This window comes from Haemaphysalis longicornis, unplaced genomic scaffold (genome assembly GCF_048455015.1).
Source record: "Haemaphysalis longicornis isolate Haplotype H1 unplaced genomic scaffold, Haemaphysalis longicornis Haplotype H1 scaffold_1, whole genome shotgun sequence".
NCBI lineage: Eukaryota > Metazoa > Arthropoda > Arachnida > Ixodida > Ixodidae > Haemaphysalis > Haemaphysalis longicornis.
Window position 1 is genome coordinate 351925367 of NW_027526203.1, and position 18472 is coordinate 351943838.

Sequence of the window (18472 nt, forward strand, 5' to 3'; positions counted from 1 at the left end):
TCTCCTTCGCGCATGGCGCGCGCGCGAAGTTCAAGCAATTCTTTCCCGATTTTCGACAATTTGGGGTCGCCGTCATGTTTACAAAGTTGATTTTAGGACACATTTCGATCGAATTCAGCGGTGAAACTTTTAGAGTAGGTTCTTGAAGTTACAAAGGCTTCAAAAATGTATTTTTCTCAAAACACGTTTTTTTCGCGATTTTTGGCCATTCTAAGACCTGCGTCCCCCCTTAAGGGGGGACATGGCTGATAAAAACTCTTTCTAGTAAACTCTGTGAAACTTGTCAGTCTTGCTGCTGTTTCCTTACTGGTTTTAAATATGCCATTATTTCCAAAAGAAAAACCACCATGCGCAGTCTGCGGCGGCTGCACCAGCTAAAGCATATGGACGTGATTAGACGATGACCAATATTAGAATTAAACCGGTTTCGGTCTGTGAAACAACATGCTTGGCATCCAACGTTATCGTTGGCTGGGCATTCTCGATATCTCAGTAATTGGCATACCGCACTTCTGCAATGTTGGCTGTAAAATGTGTAACATAAGCCTACCAGGACGTCTTGGAATCATGCTAATCACTAGCCGAGGCGTACACAGTGCATGAACGTCTTCTGCGTCACCGGAGACGCTCAATTGTGATGCGCTTTTCCTCCACCTTTGGTACCTGCGCCGCCACGAGAAAGCAATACGTAGTATTGTTATCACCAACTGCGAAGCAGCAATTTGTCTTCTTCTCGGGGTGCGCTACGCATCCATATCCAGAACTTGCTGCATCTAAGAGAAGTCTGCTTATAGCGTGTTGTTCACCGGCCGGTTACGACTTCTCTGTTCGTGGCGCTTTTTGTATGACTGCCGCGTCCTGTGCAGTAAGACCCGTGGTACGACCGGGGTAGTTCCTTCGCATTGCAACAGCAGGCTCAAAGCCGCGAGACTACCACAAAGTGTTCTTTAAATTGTACACGTAAGAATTCGCTTCCCTACCCAATGGAGTTGCTGCTCATTACTCTACAACACTGATGGTTTGCACGTATGGTTCTGAAAACGTGAGAACGTTCAGACATAAAAATTAAAGTTTGCTGCCCCCCCCCCCCCACTTCCCCCAGTCCGCGGTTATTACGAATTTTCATGTCACCAGGTTGGCAGGTATGATATCATCAGGAGGGGAAAGGGACAGGGCACTCGAAGCACACAGAAAGAGTTGCTACTCTACCTCAGGCATCCACAAATGTTAAATATTTGGGAACAAATGAGTGTTTTAAAGTTTCTGTTGTGCAAAGTTGCGATTGCAATGATTGGGTGCGGCCTTGAGCTCTTCCACCTGCCAAAAACTGGATGTAGTGCAGTAGGGAGGCAAAAAGGATGGTCCTGTCAAAGTGAAGTGTCTGGTCACATAACCAATAGTTAATGAAATGATGCAGTGTTAACGAATGCTTGGGAGAGTATGACAGTAAGCTTGATTTCATGAAGACTTTCTTACTTGGCTTGTTCCTGCTTTTCCGTTCAAGCCTTGGCTTTTTTTACAGCAGAGCTTCTTTTTACTTCTAGCCCCTGTAAGCATGCCTCACATGTGTTGCAGTACCCGAGCCATGATCTGACCGCTAAAAGAAATCGTGGTAAGGAGAGAGGGCATGGCGAGAAGGCTTCATAGCACAAGGCGAGCCATAGTACCAGTGCATTGTAGGTGAAGGGAGCAGGAGGATGCATTTACAGGAACGAACAGTCAAAATTCATCGTCATCTACTCTCACGTTACGCGGTGGCAGGAACTACCAACAGCGCGACGCACAGGCGACAGATTGAAGCGGTTCAAAAGCATTGAGGTGGATCACTACGCAAAGTATCTGGAGCAGCAAGCTTACAAAGCCCTTTGACTACGCGAGGCAGAAACAAGGTGCCTCAGGCATTCATGCTTTTGCATTCACAAACCATACGAAATGCTTTGTGTGTGTGCATTTATATCTGTGGTGCTATTTCTGCATTATTTCGGACTGCAGCAATTGTGCGATTTCTGAAGTGACGAAACGAGACATCAGTTTCACCAAAGTAAATGCATGTCCATTTCACTGGAAGAATTTTGTGAACATATTGTTGAAGTATAATATAAAAAAACACAAATAAAAAGCAAAACCTTTTTAATTTAATTAGTTAGTGAATAAGTATCCTCAAATTCCAAAACAAAAAAATTCAGAACCCTAACTTTTTTTAGGTGCACCCCTGGCTCAATTGGCATCTCAACAGTGGGAATTTGTGGGGCTTGGACACACATTTCTGAAACACTCTGTACCTCTCGCTTAAAGCCCGAGTGTGCCAGGCATGTATTATTGCGGAATTCCTATGGAGTGCTAATGATGGCGTACAATTGCAGATGGAGGAAAAAGAAGAGCAGATTCGGCAGTGTAAAATGGAAATCAAGCAGCTGAAATCTGACTACAACAACTCGCGGACTGAAAAGGACAAGCAGTGAGTGATTCTCTTTTTCTTGATGGGAGCGAAAAAAAACAGCACCTGTGCTTGAGACTTCAGTGGACATATAGTCTAAATCCATAGCACTTCACTACGGCATGCCTGAGAGCCTAGGTGTAGCTTCGGCATGTAAAACCACCAAAATTCAAAGTTAATTGTGTCTCCTCCCCTCCCTACTAGAAAAAGGAAAATCTGTACTACCAGTTATGAACAAAATGTGAATGTGCCAATATGTATTGTAGAAATCTGATTTTGTGTTTATTCCAGTCCGTGTAAGCAGGACTGGCACATTTGCAGTGCGGCAGGGCATTGGATGAAATATGGGGCCATTGCTTTATAGGCATCCAACCTGGCCATGGTGTTATTCTGAATCCGGGTGTAACGTGCATGCGCCACTATTTTTTGCAATTGGATAGTGCTTTTCAAAGCCGTGCGGGTGCTGTCTTTTCAAATCGTACTTCCTGGCATAGTGGTGGGTATGACTGCCTCTTCACACCTCTGTGAGCATGGACTCGGATCTTTGTGTGGGCGTCAATTTTTACATTTGCACCTCTGCGGCGAAAGTACCGACACATAAATTTCACACGAAAATTTGGGGGTTGGATCTGCAATGGGCACGAATTCACGCATGATATTTTATTCGTAACATTTCAGGCCTGAAATTTTACTATAGGTTTTCATACTGACATTGAACGTTTAAATTTGGTGGCAGGCTGTGGTAGAGTCTTGTGGCATCCAAGGACATCGCCAGAAGCATTGAGACCTTCAGCACCACTATACTCAAATGAAAGCTTTCTTTGGCATTACAGAAATGAGAACTTTGATAGCTTTGTTATTCTTCTTAACGCCCGAAGTACAAAAAGTTGATATTATTACTGCAGTATGACGAAAACTATGTTATCTGACGAGAAAAGTGGGTCTGGAGTATACACTTTATCTAGAAGGTGTTAACCTGGTCTGCTTTTGCATGACTACTTTATCAGCAGGTGTTTGAAGCCAAGAGATAAATCCCTTCCAAGCCTCCGTCCCCCATATTTTTATTCAAAAGGAGACTAGTAGGTGCTGCACCATATGCATGCGGATGGGACAAGGTGCAGGCTTGCAACTGTTTTACGAGCAGCAGCCTGCTTGTGTTTTCTTCAGCACGAAGACCTCTCCCATGTTCCTCCGACTGTTCGTGTCTTGCAATGCCCTAGTCCTGGTTTCATCCCTCAGTCCCATCTCTCAGAAGCCACACGGTCTATTGGTTGTCAATTCTCCACATTGCATGCAGCTGTTCCATACCTACAGAAGTACGATGCACACACATCAAGTATATACAGGGGGCTATATGCTGCACAACAAAAAAAAAAGTAAATGTAAAAGGCGTAGGTTGACAGCAACGAAACATGTGGCATGTAGGGGATGAGAGGGTGCACGATTGTTTGCTTTTTTTGGGGTGGACGCCCTCTTAGGACAAAATTGAATTTTTTACTTGGCAAAATTGATCGTGTACTACTGCATTTGTCCACTTTCGTGGTTATTTGGAAGGCCTGTCATTCTTCCGTGAGATCTTATCTTTCCAAGCAAAATAAAGGTCTTACAGTATATACTTCACGTCGGTCTCATTGTTTTGTAAATTAAACAGTTGCAAGTTTGACTTAGTCCTGTCCTCTCTGCAACCCTTTTGTCGTCGTAACACTTAGCACTTTTCAAGAGGAGGCTGCCTGTTGCCTTCCTCTGTCAGCGCAGGTGCATTGTGGGGAAGCCTGACTTCTGCAGGCAGTAGTCATGTGGTGCATGGTGGGAAGGCAGATGGGTGCATTGCTGTGTGCAGTTCTACCAGTGTGCCACCTAAATGCAGGCTGTTGGATCGCAAGAAGAAGCGCATGCAGCAGCTTGAAGACCAAATGAAGAAGCTGGAGGTGCAAGCTATGGACAAGGAAGAGAACAAGCAGATTGCCCTGGGGACCTCCAAGCTCAACTACCTTGATCCTCGAATCAGTGTGGCCTGGTAGGCAGTTTGGCTCTCTCTCTCTCTCTCTCGCCTGTGGGAAAGGGTGGGGAACAATCCAGCTGTACGTGTTGCTTGCCAGCAAAGCCAGTTTGGGAAAAGCATTATCGAGAGCTTGCAGGACCCAGCTGAATGGGCCCGGTACTACTCGTGGGCCTTTTCCAGTGAGGGGGGGCCTGCATTTATTTACACCTGCAAGAGAGTGCCCCATTTACAATACTTTTGCATCGTTTAGTTTTGGGACTGCGTGTATTTGTTTAGAAAGTAGGCAGGCACGCTCGTGTACTGGCTATTGCACAAGCCGCTGTGTTCGTGAGTCTGCCTGAGCTGCTGTATTAGGTAACATGTTTACTCGCATAGTAGGCGTATTTCCTGCATTGATCTCATTAAAGGGACACTGAAGAGTAGAAACAGGTTTCTCTGTATCAATGGATTAGGGTGCCGAGAATCTAAATACACCATTCTCGCAACTAGCAGTTGTTTAACAAGACAGAAAACGCCAGAAATGTGACAACAGGGGACGACGCACGTACGCTTTTGGGTACCACGGTTTGTGACGTCACAAAGGTGGTGAGCGGCGCGAGCTCATTGGTGAAGCATGTATAGATGTTCCTAAGTAGTTGGGCACGTGAAATAATGGTAAATCAGAGCGTTACGGGAGCTCATCGCATCTAAAAATGCAGGTTACAGCTTTAATACTCTGCTAGGCAGGCTGCTTCCCTCACTATTCCAGGAGCTATCATGCTTTCAATTTCATTTTCAAAAAGCATTGGTGCACACCTAGCGAAGTCGGTAACCTACGACGGTGAGTGCCCGAGCTTCGGCAAGTGATGTAGTTGGCAGGGAGCAGCTTAAGTCTCTTCGTTAGAATTGGCAAAAGGAACAATATGCACTGCAGGTGGTTAATAAGCGAGTCGCCCAAGCTTCCACTCTCCCGTTCTCCGAGCATAAAGGAGTTGGAGGAGGAGTAACACTTTATTTAAAATGTTGCTATCGGTAAAGCGTGCCCAGTTCGAACATAATCACCATGAAATAACTTACTGCGAGTTGTTAGCCGACCGATCCGCCCGTTCACCTCAGGCCGCCGTTGATAATCCGGAAAATGTGCGTCGCTCTGCGCAGGCAACGACGACTTCTGGACATGGCTGCCGTGAAGAGGGTTTATTTCACACTATGTTCGCGTTGCGCGAGAAGGTAATATGAGATGGCTGTGATTGCCAGGAGAGGTGATGTAAAGGCGCCAGCCGGGAGCAGAGGACGCTGCATTTGATATTCGAAACGGCGCTTGTTGCTTCAGAAGCGGCTTCGCCGCAACCCTCCTTGCTCACAGCTGGCTTGATGGGGTTTGGGACACCGGAATATGCAGGCACACAGTCTGCTCGAGCATCTAACCGCGTTTCTCATTCCGTTGGTAAAAAATCAAGTCCAAAAGTTTCTGGCCAGAGAAACGTTGCCGTAGTACACCTGTGTGCCTCTCTATTTTGCGACGAAATGACTACAGTTAAACCTCGATATAACGAAGTCGTACTTGGGGCCGCAAATTTCGTTAAATCGAGAATTTCGTAAAATCGAGGTTTTGATTTTACAGTTCATTTAACCAGTTATTGGGGTTTTAACACTTTGGCCCTCGCCAGGCAACAACTGCTATGTAGTTACCTCTGCAATTAAAGCGAAATTTGTACTAAAACTGGCCGCGAAAATTGTGTGAATTAAGTTTCAACACTTGGGCAATGGAATTCGGATAGCCGACGGTAGTTCTTGTGTCATCGTAAAACCGGTGCTTTTTTCGCAACGCCTTATTAAATATGATAGCAGACTAGGTTTCCACTTTTTCTTTTTTCATTTCGGTCACTACTAAATGCCGCTGTTAGTCAACTGAACCCGCGTCCATGGCCCGTGAACTTCACCCCGCCGAGGTGCTCGTTCGAAGTTACGCCTCTTTTCGTCCATTCAGTGGTAGGCTTAGGCGCGGCGGGCCAACAGCGGAAGGCTGCTGTGAAACTTTCGAAAGACTTTTTTATAGGGGTGTGCGAATATTCGAAAATTTCGAATATTACTCGAATATTAAATATGATATATTCGTATTCGCTTCGAAAACTATGTATTCGAATTGTTTCGAATAGTCGAACGGGTTCGAATAATCGGCTATTATCGAATATTTTGGTTGAATAGTTTAAGGGGGGACGCGTCTTTCAACTTACGAAAACCGTCGCAAATTTGTGGCACAATGTCAGCGCAAATGGGCGGTGGCAAAATGTCACGCCAAATGTGCGAAAAAACGGCAATTCTCGGAGCGCTGTATCTCCGCAACGGTGCCACCGAGCGCGGCCATTTTGGTACCATTGGATCGGCCGAGCCGGTCCTTACCGTCTCTTTTATCTTCGTGCATTCACAAACGCACGAATGGCAGAAAAATAAAGGCGCACAAACGAAGTGAGATATAGATGCTGAAGCGCGGTTGGCCTTTCTGACTGCGCGCGTGGAAACGGCCCTCCTGATTGGGCGTCGCTGCGGCATTTCAAGATGGCGGCCACCTGAATTGCGTAATGCGCGTTTCTGAGTTAATTTGCACCGCTTCGCTCGGCCAAGTTTCTGTTCAATCATGGTATCTGCGGTGGTATTCAACAGAGACATTATCGCGATGGGAATGCCTGAGATCACAAGCCATATTACGGGAAGTTGCGTGGCTGGAAAAGCGGATCGGTCACCCAACGCTTTTCGTGGGGCGCGAGACTTTACCCTGGAGGGGGAAACGCGGTGTGCGCGCTGTGATAGCGGTTCGCGCAGCGAACTTTTCGCCTTATTTGCGATGCTTACACGCTTAGTTATTGCTAAGGTTGGCAGTAGTCTCGCTAGCCTTGGGAAAGAAACGGGCGACGCGCCAAAAGCTTCGGCGCGCACGGCGTAGCCGCTGCGCGTTGGAGCATCGCCTGACAACGCAACCTGGTACGATTGAACTCCAGTAGTTGTAATTAATGCCTGTGATTTTAGATTTATTCGTAAGAGCGACCTGACGGGCCATGTCAGGGGTAAACCAAGGATGACATGTTCCGGTGTACGAGCGCCGCGATGAGGGTGAGCCATATCGCTCTCTTGCGCAACGTTTCCCGCGCACTTCGAGTAACCATGAAAACAAGGTCTGAGTTAGGAATATGAACGTGTTGACAGCGTTAAAAATGTACCTTACAGTAGTTGAATTTTAAAAAATTGATTTTATTTATTTTTTAGGGAAATTATTAATACCAATGCACACATGTATAGTTTAGTGCATAGCGGCTGTGCTGCGAGGAATATTGGATGCCCTCAATTTTAAGAGTACCAAGAAATGCCCAAATATTGAATTTGGAGTTATGAAAAATATTATACCAAGCTTCAAAGTAGCTCATTTGTACCCTTGTGGTATGTAAACTTTTGGCACTGAACGCCTGCACGTAAGCTGCTGCTCCAGGCCATGATATGCAGCATAAAAGAAGTCAAAGCTCAGTTTTCAAATTGAAGGAAAAGAAAAGAGTGCTTAATTTGTTGCCATGGTCACTGCAGAGGGAAGTTTTGCAGTGCAGTACAAGCAACCAGCTAACCTACATTGCATTTCAAGCCGTCTCCCCCCCTTGGTCCGCAAACTGGGCTGTGTATGCTTCACAGCTAGCAGCTGCAATTGATGTTTTATGGAAAAAAAGGGTGCAAAAGGCACTCCAATTTTAAGGCAAGGCATTCCAAAAGCCCAGTGTTAAAAAATTATGAAAGGCTACAACCCTGGTGACTTTTGATGAATGAAATCTATTTTTCAACTTCGGAATCCGTTTTCTCAAGTTTTTTTTTTTGCTACCTACGTCTCTTGTTTTAGTGATTTCTTTGTGACCTGTAGGTGTATTTTTGATTCCGTTTTTTTTTTAGTTTCATTCCTTGATCAACAGTTCAGGTTGTGACACTCTTAGTTTTTCAGGTTTACTTTTGGTGAATTTTTTATTCAAATGGTCATTCATTGTCTATATGCCTGTTGTACATTCACCTCTAAAAAACAAAAAACTATAAAAAGTTGTGTTCTAATAAAAAATATAAGGCTGTCAAGACCTCGTCCATTCATTTGGAAGTGCGAAGTGTTTTGAACAAGCTTTCTATCATGTTTTATAGGCCACTCAAGCTCGGTACAAAGTGGACAGAAAGAAAATTTTATAAATAAAGAAGTTTTCAAAATATTCCTTTGAAATTTTTGTTGTTACCAAAAAAGCATTTCCGGTTGCTGTGCAAATTTTCATCGAAATTCACAAAGAAATCAAGAGGTGGATTTCGAAAGCCACATCCGCCCTTAATTATTCGATATTCGATTCGATATTCGAAGCTAGATATTCGTATTCGATTCGAATTCGAAAAATTTGATATTCGCACACCCCTACTTTTTTAATGTACAAAGGCTCTGCAGTATGGGCGCGTGATGCAACCACAACACTCGAGATAAAGCCATGATTGCGAGTTGAGCGGAGTACACGCGGACCGCTTCACTGTGTGGAGCAGCGCTTACGTGCTCCGGAAAGCGGAAAGCTTACATTAAAAATCTTCCGGCCAAATTCGATTAAGCAATTACTTTAATGCCCACTGAGCCCTTACGAAACTGATTTCTCCGCACCGCAGCTGTCTAATGAACGCTGGTGAAACGAAGATGACCACGTTCAAAGAGAGCAATTTATTGCCACCAGCACTCGATGTTCAAGCCGTAGTGAAGAAGTCCGTAAGCAGTGCTTGGCGTTTCTTGACCATGGCGGGCTTTACGTGACGCTCGTATGCTGACAGCGCTAACAAGGTCTTATAAACATTCGTGTGCACCTGCGTGCCTCCGCAGAACATCGACGGCATCCATCACGCTTCGGTGGCTGTCAGTTTCACCGAACTTCCTCAGGCTCTTGTTCGGAACACTTTTCTTTCTCTTGGAGTGCTCATGCTGCTTACAAGACTCACCTAATGATGCACGAACAAAATATTAATTTGGTTATCAGCGAGCACAACCTAGGGCAGCAGCACCGTGAGCAATGACGCGTAGAAAAAAAAAAAAAAGCTTGAAGTAGGCTTCGGTAGCCTAAGCATAGAGGGCGCCGGCGTAGGCAACGATGGAGACGTCAAAATAGTGGCCGCACTATTAAACCGTCAATGACCGCTAGCGGTTTGTGCAGCTTCGTTCTTCGCTAGCGGTTTGTGCAGCTTCGTTCTTCGCTTTTAATTGTTGTTAACCGTAGATTTCACCGCTTTTCTTTCATTTTAGCCTTCAAGAGTCAATTTGAGTACTGAATGTTTTCAATGTAGGGCCTGAGAGGCAAAATAAAACGTGCCTCGACCGGAATTTCGTTCTTCCTTTCTTGCCGTGACTTTGTTAAATTGAAAGCGCCGCACAAAATTACTTCGTAAAATCGAGACAAAAATACATGCATTTAGCAAAATTTTGTTAGAAAACTTGAAAAAATTCGTTATATCGCGAATTTCGTTAAATCGAGGTTCGTTATATCGAGGTTCAACTGTACGTCACGAAGAAATGAAAGGGAAGTGGGTGAGAGAAACACCGGCTTTATTTACTTATTTCGGCAAATAACGCATCGTTGCTCTTCAAACAAAAGCCAAACTAGCTACGAAACGTATGATCTTCCAGTTAAAACGAAATTTCATTCAGCCTTTAGGGTTCCTATAACACCCAGTACAGTGAATGTCTTAAAGTTAGTATGAATGGTATTTGTTCGCAGGCTTGGCACTGGAGCAAAATGTTTGCCTGGGTTATTTGAAGTGTGTACTATATATGTCACCATGGTTACTTATTTCCAACCTCGTACTTGACTGTGGTCATGTCTGAGACTAAATTACACTTGCACAGACACGCCAGACTGGCGAGAAAGGTGCTAACGTCTGGCTGTTTTATTCTGAAAACTGACATGCTTTTCGAACACAACAGACACAAAGCATGTGTGAAGTTTGGGGCAAGAAATCCATCTAATCTCTTCTAAAAGGCATGCTCATTTTCATAGAGAGGGCATGCTAACACATAATCACTTGTCCCTCCTCTTGACATGGGAACCTTCATTCGCGTCCCAAGCTTATTGAGTGGCGTAGTGTAATGATAACATGGAAGGCTGCAGCATGTGGAAGAGATTACTGAAAAACATGCGTTTTGAGAGCCTGCTGCTATATTTGTGTGCATATAGAATATCTAAGTATAAAGGTTGGAGATTAGTGCCTGTACCGTCACTTCCACGCCTGGGATTAAATAGGTGTGGACCATATTGCCTGGCCTATTGTTTCTGAAAGGATATAGCGTTCTATAGTTCATACCATAAGCTGTATGCAGCAGTGTGGAGGCTACATTGTAGTCAATAGAGCGCCCACTGAGGGCGCCTAACTCACCGCGAAGGAAAGCGAGAATAGGCGCCCGGTCCTTGCGGTTCTACCTGCCGAGGAGAGACTGAAAGGTCCTTTCAAAACCCCCTCCACGGTGAGTTAGGCGCCCTCCGTGGGCACTCTATATAGAGAATAATATAGCCTGCACAGTGCTGCATGCAGCTTGTGGTATGAACTATTGTAACCTCCCTGTAGCATATCTACATGTTTCAGTATCAACTCTAAGAACTCCCAAAATTGCTCCAAACTAGCATTTTTCTTTCTTCAGGCTGTAATGTCACTTCCATCACAAGGATAGGAAAGCAGTTTTCTTGAGCACTTCCTTCTGCGCTCCGCTCCGTCAATCCTTGTAACTGCAGTTTGTATGTCTGAAGAAGAAAATGAATTGTGTTGGTGTGGGTAAATGTACGCCTTAACAATATCCTGCGCTGTTGGGGTTCGTCTCGTATCATTGCACTGAAATTACTGGGCAAAAAGAACTGAGGTGTAACGTGCCAAAGGACGGTTGCGTCACTCCCAGGTGGCCACTTTGTTCCATAATTGTGACTTAAGGGGCACTGACACAAAAATTTTGCATCTTTTTTTTTTTTTTGCAATAAGTAGCTAGTGACCTACTTATAACCTGTAGAAACCTCATTTGCTTCAGCGTGCGACGGTTGTTTAATTAGAAGCAGTTTCAATGCGGCCAGTCGCAGTTTCGGTTTCAGCGAGTGCTGCGAAACGATGGATTTTGTGGATTTCGTGTGAACAAAGCTGACCACGTGACCGTTTGAGGGATATCACAGAGCAGAGCCGCCGTAGCACTGTCGAATCCGCATCGATGGCAGTTTCTGCGAATGCCCCCACGTACTGATCTCGGGAGGCGCTTAATTAAAAAGCGACCGTGGATGTGACGCAGGCGCTGCGAGTGCAAATGCTACCGCGGCTAAAGAACGACGCGCAACGCTCGAGACGGTGGGTGGCAAGACGCGCGCTGGGAGCAGCCGGCCGGTCTGCCTACAGGTCCGCCTACAGATGTGTTCGGCTTAGCACTGCGGCGGATATTCGAGTGCCGCTCTCGTAAGCGGTGCAGATGACAATTTTTAATGCAACCCGCCATCGCATCATTAACTCCTTTCTCATGCAAGCCACCATGGTCGGGACTTGGGGACAATTTCGTGCAGCGGTAACAAGCTATCACTCGAGCTACCTGCGCCGGCCTGGGCCACTTCGCGGCCGTAGCCGCCGCCTGCACAGCGACCGTGCGGCTAGCTCAGTGGGCTTTTCGTTCCTCCGGCGCGTTTTCGCATCCAATGGTAATAAACAGTAATAGAAACAGAGTGCCTGGAATCGCTGTAGAACTTTGGTCGCGGCCAGCTGCCCGATGAGCTGACGAAATCACGGCGCCTCCGCCGCCAACGATCGGGTCGTTCGTTCTCGAGAGCAGAAGCTCCGCCCTCCGATTGGAGCGGCGAGCCGGCGAAAAACGCTGGCAGTGCGGAAGCGGCAAACACAAACTCTTGACGTGTTTGGATGTTGCTTATTTACACAATATTCTCGGGATGTCGATTGCGCGTGGTCCTCTGCTGGCTGCTCGGTTGCGTTTCGCACACTTTAAAATTGATTTTAAATATGTTCTAGGCTGTATTCGCCGCTGATATTTTGCAGATGATATATGTGTGTTCCCACCAATCTATGTCCGAAGTTATCTCGCCTTCGAAATTTTGTGTCAGTGCCCCTTTAAGGGGAGACGCGGGTCTTGGAATCCCAAAATTTGGCCAAAAAATCGATTTTTAGAAATCGCCATTTTCAGAAAGTAGAACTATTTTTCTACCGGTTAGCAAAATATCCAGACCCAGGAGTACGTATTTGAGCCATAATATCAATTTATAGCACCGACGCCCGCAAAAATCGGCCAAGATTCAACGCGAAAATAGCATTTTTTCGACGACTCGCCCCTCGGGTTCTACATGCGCCACGGCGTCCATCTTGGTCTCATTTGAAAGCGCGTCTTTTCGTTTTCAATTCCCCGCCAGAACCACTCCGTTTCGTCCGTTGGTTGCGAGTAAAACCGGGGTAGAAAAGAGACGGAACGCGCCACCTAATTGGTTACTGACTGCACGTGACCGCAGGGCGCAACCTCATTGGCTGGGCGCCGTGGGTCGTCTGCTCGGCACTCTCATCACAGGGCAACGGCTCAAGTATTCGTCTAGGCGAGGACAGGCAAAAGTCTCGCATGGCGTACAAATAAAGTAAAGATGTCTATCGATAAGCGAAAGGAAGAACATGCATTATTAAAAGCGCCTGAAATACGATTTTCTGCTCCTGTGACGACGACTTATCGCGAGAACGGCGCCGAGGCGGAGGTAGGCTTAGCGCCCGCGCGGGCTGCCGAGACGATAGCGTAGCGATATGATTACGCCTGCGGGGGCACTAAGGTGCATCTATCTTTCGATCGGCAGCAAATAGAAAGAAAAGAAATGATAAAGTGGAGGATGCTGCATGCCGACGACGCAAGGGAAGTGTGTTCATTCTGTTATCAACAATGCCGCAGCGGGTCGGCCCGCACTCCAGCGCGCGCTTCCTCGTTGGCAGGTTACCATGTAGATGAGCGATTTGAGAATTATAAATATTCGCACTGTGCACAATGTGCGTTGGTGACGTGATATACGAGTAGATTAAACCGAAAACGTGGTTATCCCACCTAGCGAAGCGCATCACGTTACAGAACAGTGGCGGGCATTCCGTTACCAGCCCCTTCGCTGCATCTCATTTCACGCAATGCAAATTCGATTTGATTGCTACGAATGAAGCAGTAACATAACAAAATAAACGTTTACAACTGTGGTGCACGATCGGCACCTCAGCCCTAGTCGCCAAAGAGTGACGGCGCGCTGCGAACAGCTTAAAAATTGAAGCAACGTTCTGGCTTTGCGTTTGTTCAGTTTTTCTGCCCGGATTTCATAATTTTCCCACCAACTGATTTCAGCAAACTTAATATGCTTGTGTTGAGCGAAAAGCAGCTACATTCTAGAACCTTTCTTTTTTTCATATGCTCAATAGATAAAACTGTCACTTGTAGTGAAACTTCAACTCCGATTTTCTCAGCTTCCCTTTTTTTGCACAAGTGCCTAGCCTTACAGGGGTTTTGAGGTAGTTTTTTTTTTTTTTTTTTCAAAGGATTTCTACAAGTGTTATACCGTTGAATTCGGTATAAAATGAACTGCATGCTGATGCTATTTTAATTGGCTCATTTTGCCCCAAATAAATGTTGTGAGGAATAATATGAGCTTCTTAATTTTTCTGAAAACTGTACTTGGCATAAGTAGACTAATTTTATCCAATCAACCAGCTTTACAGGAATATAAATAGCATCAGCATGCATGGCAGGTCTTAAGCTACACATCCATACCATTTATTAAAAAAAAATTGAATAAAAAGTTTCTCAAAGGCCCGTAAGAAATTACTTAATTAGGCTCCAGTGTTTTCTTTATAACTCAAAAAATAATTATACCACTTGAAAACTAATTACATATTTGAAATGAGGAAGACAAAACACATGCACAGTGATTTTCATTATCACAGACCAATTAATAAAAAAGTTCATTTCAAGACCCACGTCTCCCCTTAAATCAGTGGCCGCTAACTGTGCCTGTACAAATGTGTTTTTGAATGGCCTTGCAGGTGCAAGAAGTGGGATGTTCCCATCGACAAGATCTACAACAAGACGCAGCGGGACAAATTCCGCTGGGCCATCGAGATGGCAGGCCCAGATTACGAGTTTTGAGGAGTCCTGCACACTAGCCATCACCATCATGATCCCCCCCCACCCCCGCGTGACTGGAGCTGCCTCCCTGCCCTGTGGGAGGAGCCCTTCTTCCTTCTCACTGCATCGCCCTTTCCCCCTACCCCAACTTCCCCTTCCTGCCCGTTCCGTCCTTCCTTCCCTGCTGTCGCATTGCTGTGAAAAGACCGGCTGGGCCCGATTGTTTTTCTCCTTTCACGTCTGCTTATGTTTGCTCAACTAGTGTGGCTGTTCGTGCCCTGTCCTTTGTCCCCGTCAATTTGCAGGCCCAGTGTGCTCTGTCTCTCTCCTCCTTTCCCTCGTTGACTGTCATGATGTAGTGGAGGCTGTGAGCGAACTGCAGTGTGTTTGCTGGGAGCGCTGCTGTTTTACGTTCGGGTTTTATGGGATGGACTTTTATTTATGGTCGGACACCTTGGGTCGAGAACTGCCTGTGGGTGTACACATATGGCCTTTGTGATTTGCTCGTTTCGTCTGTTACTATATCAGATGCTAACATAATAAGCCTTTTTTTTTTTCCTTCAGGAAGAAAGGGTAAGGAATCTGTCCAACGTGTAACTGTTTCGATTTTGTGTGTGTGTGTGTGTGTCTGGGTGTGTGTGTGTGTGTGTGTGTGTGTGTTTCTCGGATACTTCCTTTTCATCCTGCCTTTTTGTCCGCCTCGCGGTGAACACGTCTTCAGGCTAATTGTGGCTGGCACAAGCATGCTGATTATTCTGATGAAGCGTGTTTTGAGTACGAGTTTAAAAATATTTGACCACTATACATGGAATTATGACCAAAACATATGTGTAGGAAACACTGGCATGGCGCTTTTGCATGTGCTTTCACATGATGACTGTTGAATACTGGGCGTTAAGTAAATTGCTGTGTTGACAAGTAGCCAATAGCTTAAGCAAAACCTGCCTGTCTGTAAAGGTGATCAGCTTCCTGGGAGGCACTTTGAAAATATCAATTGTGAATAGTCGCCGTTGATCCATTTTATGTTCTCTCTAGCAATATGGGCACACTAGATTTTAGAGCGAGTGTCATCACTCTGAGGAGGTGAAGCTTTTATGCTAAACTCGCACATTGTCATGAATTGTACGCAAGCACCCCTTAATTTTGATTGTGGCCGTATCCTGCGCTAACATACTGGTTTATTCTGCCTCTCATCTGCTCCGTTCTTCTGAAAAGTAACAGACGACTGGGCGTATTGTTCTTTGAAACCATCTGTAAACGTGCATTCTTCATTATGGCGCATTGTCCTCCATATCAGCAGTAAAGTCAACAATAAATCTTCACGACTGCACTTGTTCGTCTTTCCTTCACGTCTGCGACCACGAGTTCTGTTGCAACCTGTAGCTGATACCAGCTGTGTCACGGTGTGCATGCGTCACATTGAGGGCGATTGCTTTAGCATGGTGCATGCACACTGCCTCCCTGTAGCGTCACTTTACCACCTGGAAGTACAAGTGGCACACCTTAGAATAGTACCCGGTGGGCTCTGCCTTGGCCCGTTTTTAACTATACTCGGGAACAAGTTAAGAATGGCAGCAGCTCATGTACGGTATCACTCCACCTAAGCGACGGACTCTGATGTCAGCAGGTGCACGTTTGAAAGGACAGTGCTATGATTGCGTGATATTGGTTGCGTTTCCTCACGCAGTTTTTTTTGTCGTCGCTATAGTAGTTTATAAGCATATTAAGTCCAAAAAACCACAAAAACGGCTCGTGCCATGTTCAAAATATCAGTAACGCACTGCTTGCACCACGACGTGGAGTAACATCCAGCTGCAGAGATGAAGCACAGCGGCAACTTCTGTTGCCATTCTTAAGTTGTACCAGAGTATAATTCTGACTCGTGCTTACGGCCAGAAATTTCCAGTCTCCATAATTGGGTGAGTGCCGGTATAATTGTTATAAAAGCACTGGTGTTAATTTGTCAGTGTAGTGTCAGGGCTGCCACCTGGTCCTACGGGTGTGGCCTCCTTTGCAGTCCTGTCTGTCCTTTATGTGAGGCACTATTTGTATGTTTTGTTATGGCATCTGCTTGCTATACTTGTAGGTCCACAATATGAAAAGGTAAAACAATGAAGAATAAAAATGAAATAAAAAGTTTTCTCAGCATGGAATGTGATGGCAGGTGTAGTAGTTGTGGAGAACTTTTTGAAGAGAAATGGGTATTCATATACACAAGTAAACAGTTGCACAGTGGTTCCCATACTGGCAAACCATTCAGGTATTGTTTTCTTACACTGAACTGCAGTGAACTAGAATGTCTTGATCCAGTGGCGCGAACGGGAGCGCTCTGCCGCGTTCGGCTGAAGCAAAGCGCGTCTACCGCCGCCAGGGGCGCCACTGCCCCTTCTCCGAAAACGGTACCGCGGTTGAACGGGCCGTTGCTTGTGGCGCTCGCCAGCTATTGCCGCTGCCGTTTTTTAGTGTGGTACAGTAATTAACCTTTATGGAAGAAAGATGCTCACTTTTGTTGTCCCTGTACCTTTCTAGGAACGTTTTGTTGCTTATCAGACCCGTTTGAGCCATCGGGCAACGGCTACAAACAAAGTAGCGCTGTGTCGTCTGCTAGCGGCGCAGACGACACGAGGGGATGTGCGATGCGTTGGCGGCGCTCGGTCGGGCAGACTCTCCGTCTGTTTATGGTCGAGGCCGGCCTTTCATTTTCTGCGTGTTTTACGTTTCCGTGATGTTCTCCTACAGAAGCAAGGGGTATCTAATCGTCAGAAAAATAGTTATTGCGAGTGCTGTCGAATAGAGGTTGGACAGGCACCGGGTAGCCGCGATGTCAAAACGAAGGACGGACACCTATTCCTTTGCTCCGGATTGTCACAGTGGTTACCCAGGTGCTCCCAAGGCGTCTTTGTTCGCCGCTCCAATGGACGATGAACTGCGCAAAAAATGGGAACAAAATTGGGGAAGACTGGACAAACTCTTGACCATATCTTTAGCCGTCGGTGAGCGCCACTTTGGGCCCGAGTGCATATATATTGCGGGATTAAATCCACGTAATAAACGGCTGTGAAGTGCGACTTGCACGCGGGAAGCTGTCACTGGCTCCAGGTGCTGTACCTACCATCCTGCCTATACTGTGCGTCGAATTCTGTACGGAGCATGCAGGCGGAAGCCGCAAAGAAAAAGGCGGGCAAAAAAAAAAAAAAGTTCCAGTTTCGGCAGTCAGCAAGAAGCGACAAAGCTGAAGAGCCGAAAAAGATGAGGTGCGCCAGCCACACCACGAGGCTTCTCTCTCTCCGCAGGGCTCATCAAATGAAGGCGCAAGTTCTGTGGAATGGGATGCTTTCACAATTAGCCATCTTCAAGAAGTCAAGCTTCCTTAATTCAAAGCTCTGGTGCCGGCTAAATTTTGCCGGCGATCAAAACGTTCTTTTCGCTACCACATCGATACGAAGAGAAGAAAAGCTAGAAGTTTTTCACGAGAAATCCGTGCTCTTCTATCCACATGACGACAAAGTGTCGGCGCAAACATTTTTTCGTAGTGTGTTATGCGGAAGCGCTGAAATAGATTCCCCAGCTGTTGCAAACAGTGTGCTGCAAGAAGCTGACAGCAGTTCGGCCTGCAAAGGGGCCATGACGGCTACGGCGTTTAGTGATGTATTGCACGTGCTAACGCCGCATTCAGCCCTAAGTGCCTGGGGAAAGCTTCCTCTAAAGGTAATTTGTTCATTGCAAACTTTGCTGCTGAAAAAATCAGCCGGGTGCTACTGGACGCGTGAATAGAGGCAAATTCACGAGTAGGTTCATGCCGGGACTTTATTACAGTAAATACAAAAAAAGTAAATCCATTCGTAAAGAATTAAACATACCAGTTGTCCGCCGGCAGCACATCGAACGCGTACGCTCG

The 18472-nt window shown here is 46.0% G+C and overlaps 1 protein-coding gene across 1 annotated transcript in view; it reads left to right on the forward strand.

The window, feature by feature from the left end:
• The window catches only part of LOC144154865 (DNA topoisomerase I, mitochondrial-like), a 58148-nt gene extending 42244 nt beyond the window's left edge, over positions 1 to 15904 (forward strand). Inside the window, exons 16-18 of the mRNA XM_077685943.1 lie at positions 2364 to 2458; positions 4305 to 4454; positions 14493 to 15904. Of these exons, the coding sequence (XP_077542069.1) occupies positions 2364 to 2458; positions 4305 to 4454; positions 14493 to 14595 (348 nt within the window). The 3' untranslated portion in view covers positions 14596 to 15904. The remainder of the gene's footprint in view (positions 1 to 2363; positions 2459 to 4304; positions 4455 to 14492) is intronic.
• Positions 15905 to 18472: the final 2568 nt, after the last annotated feature.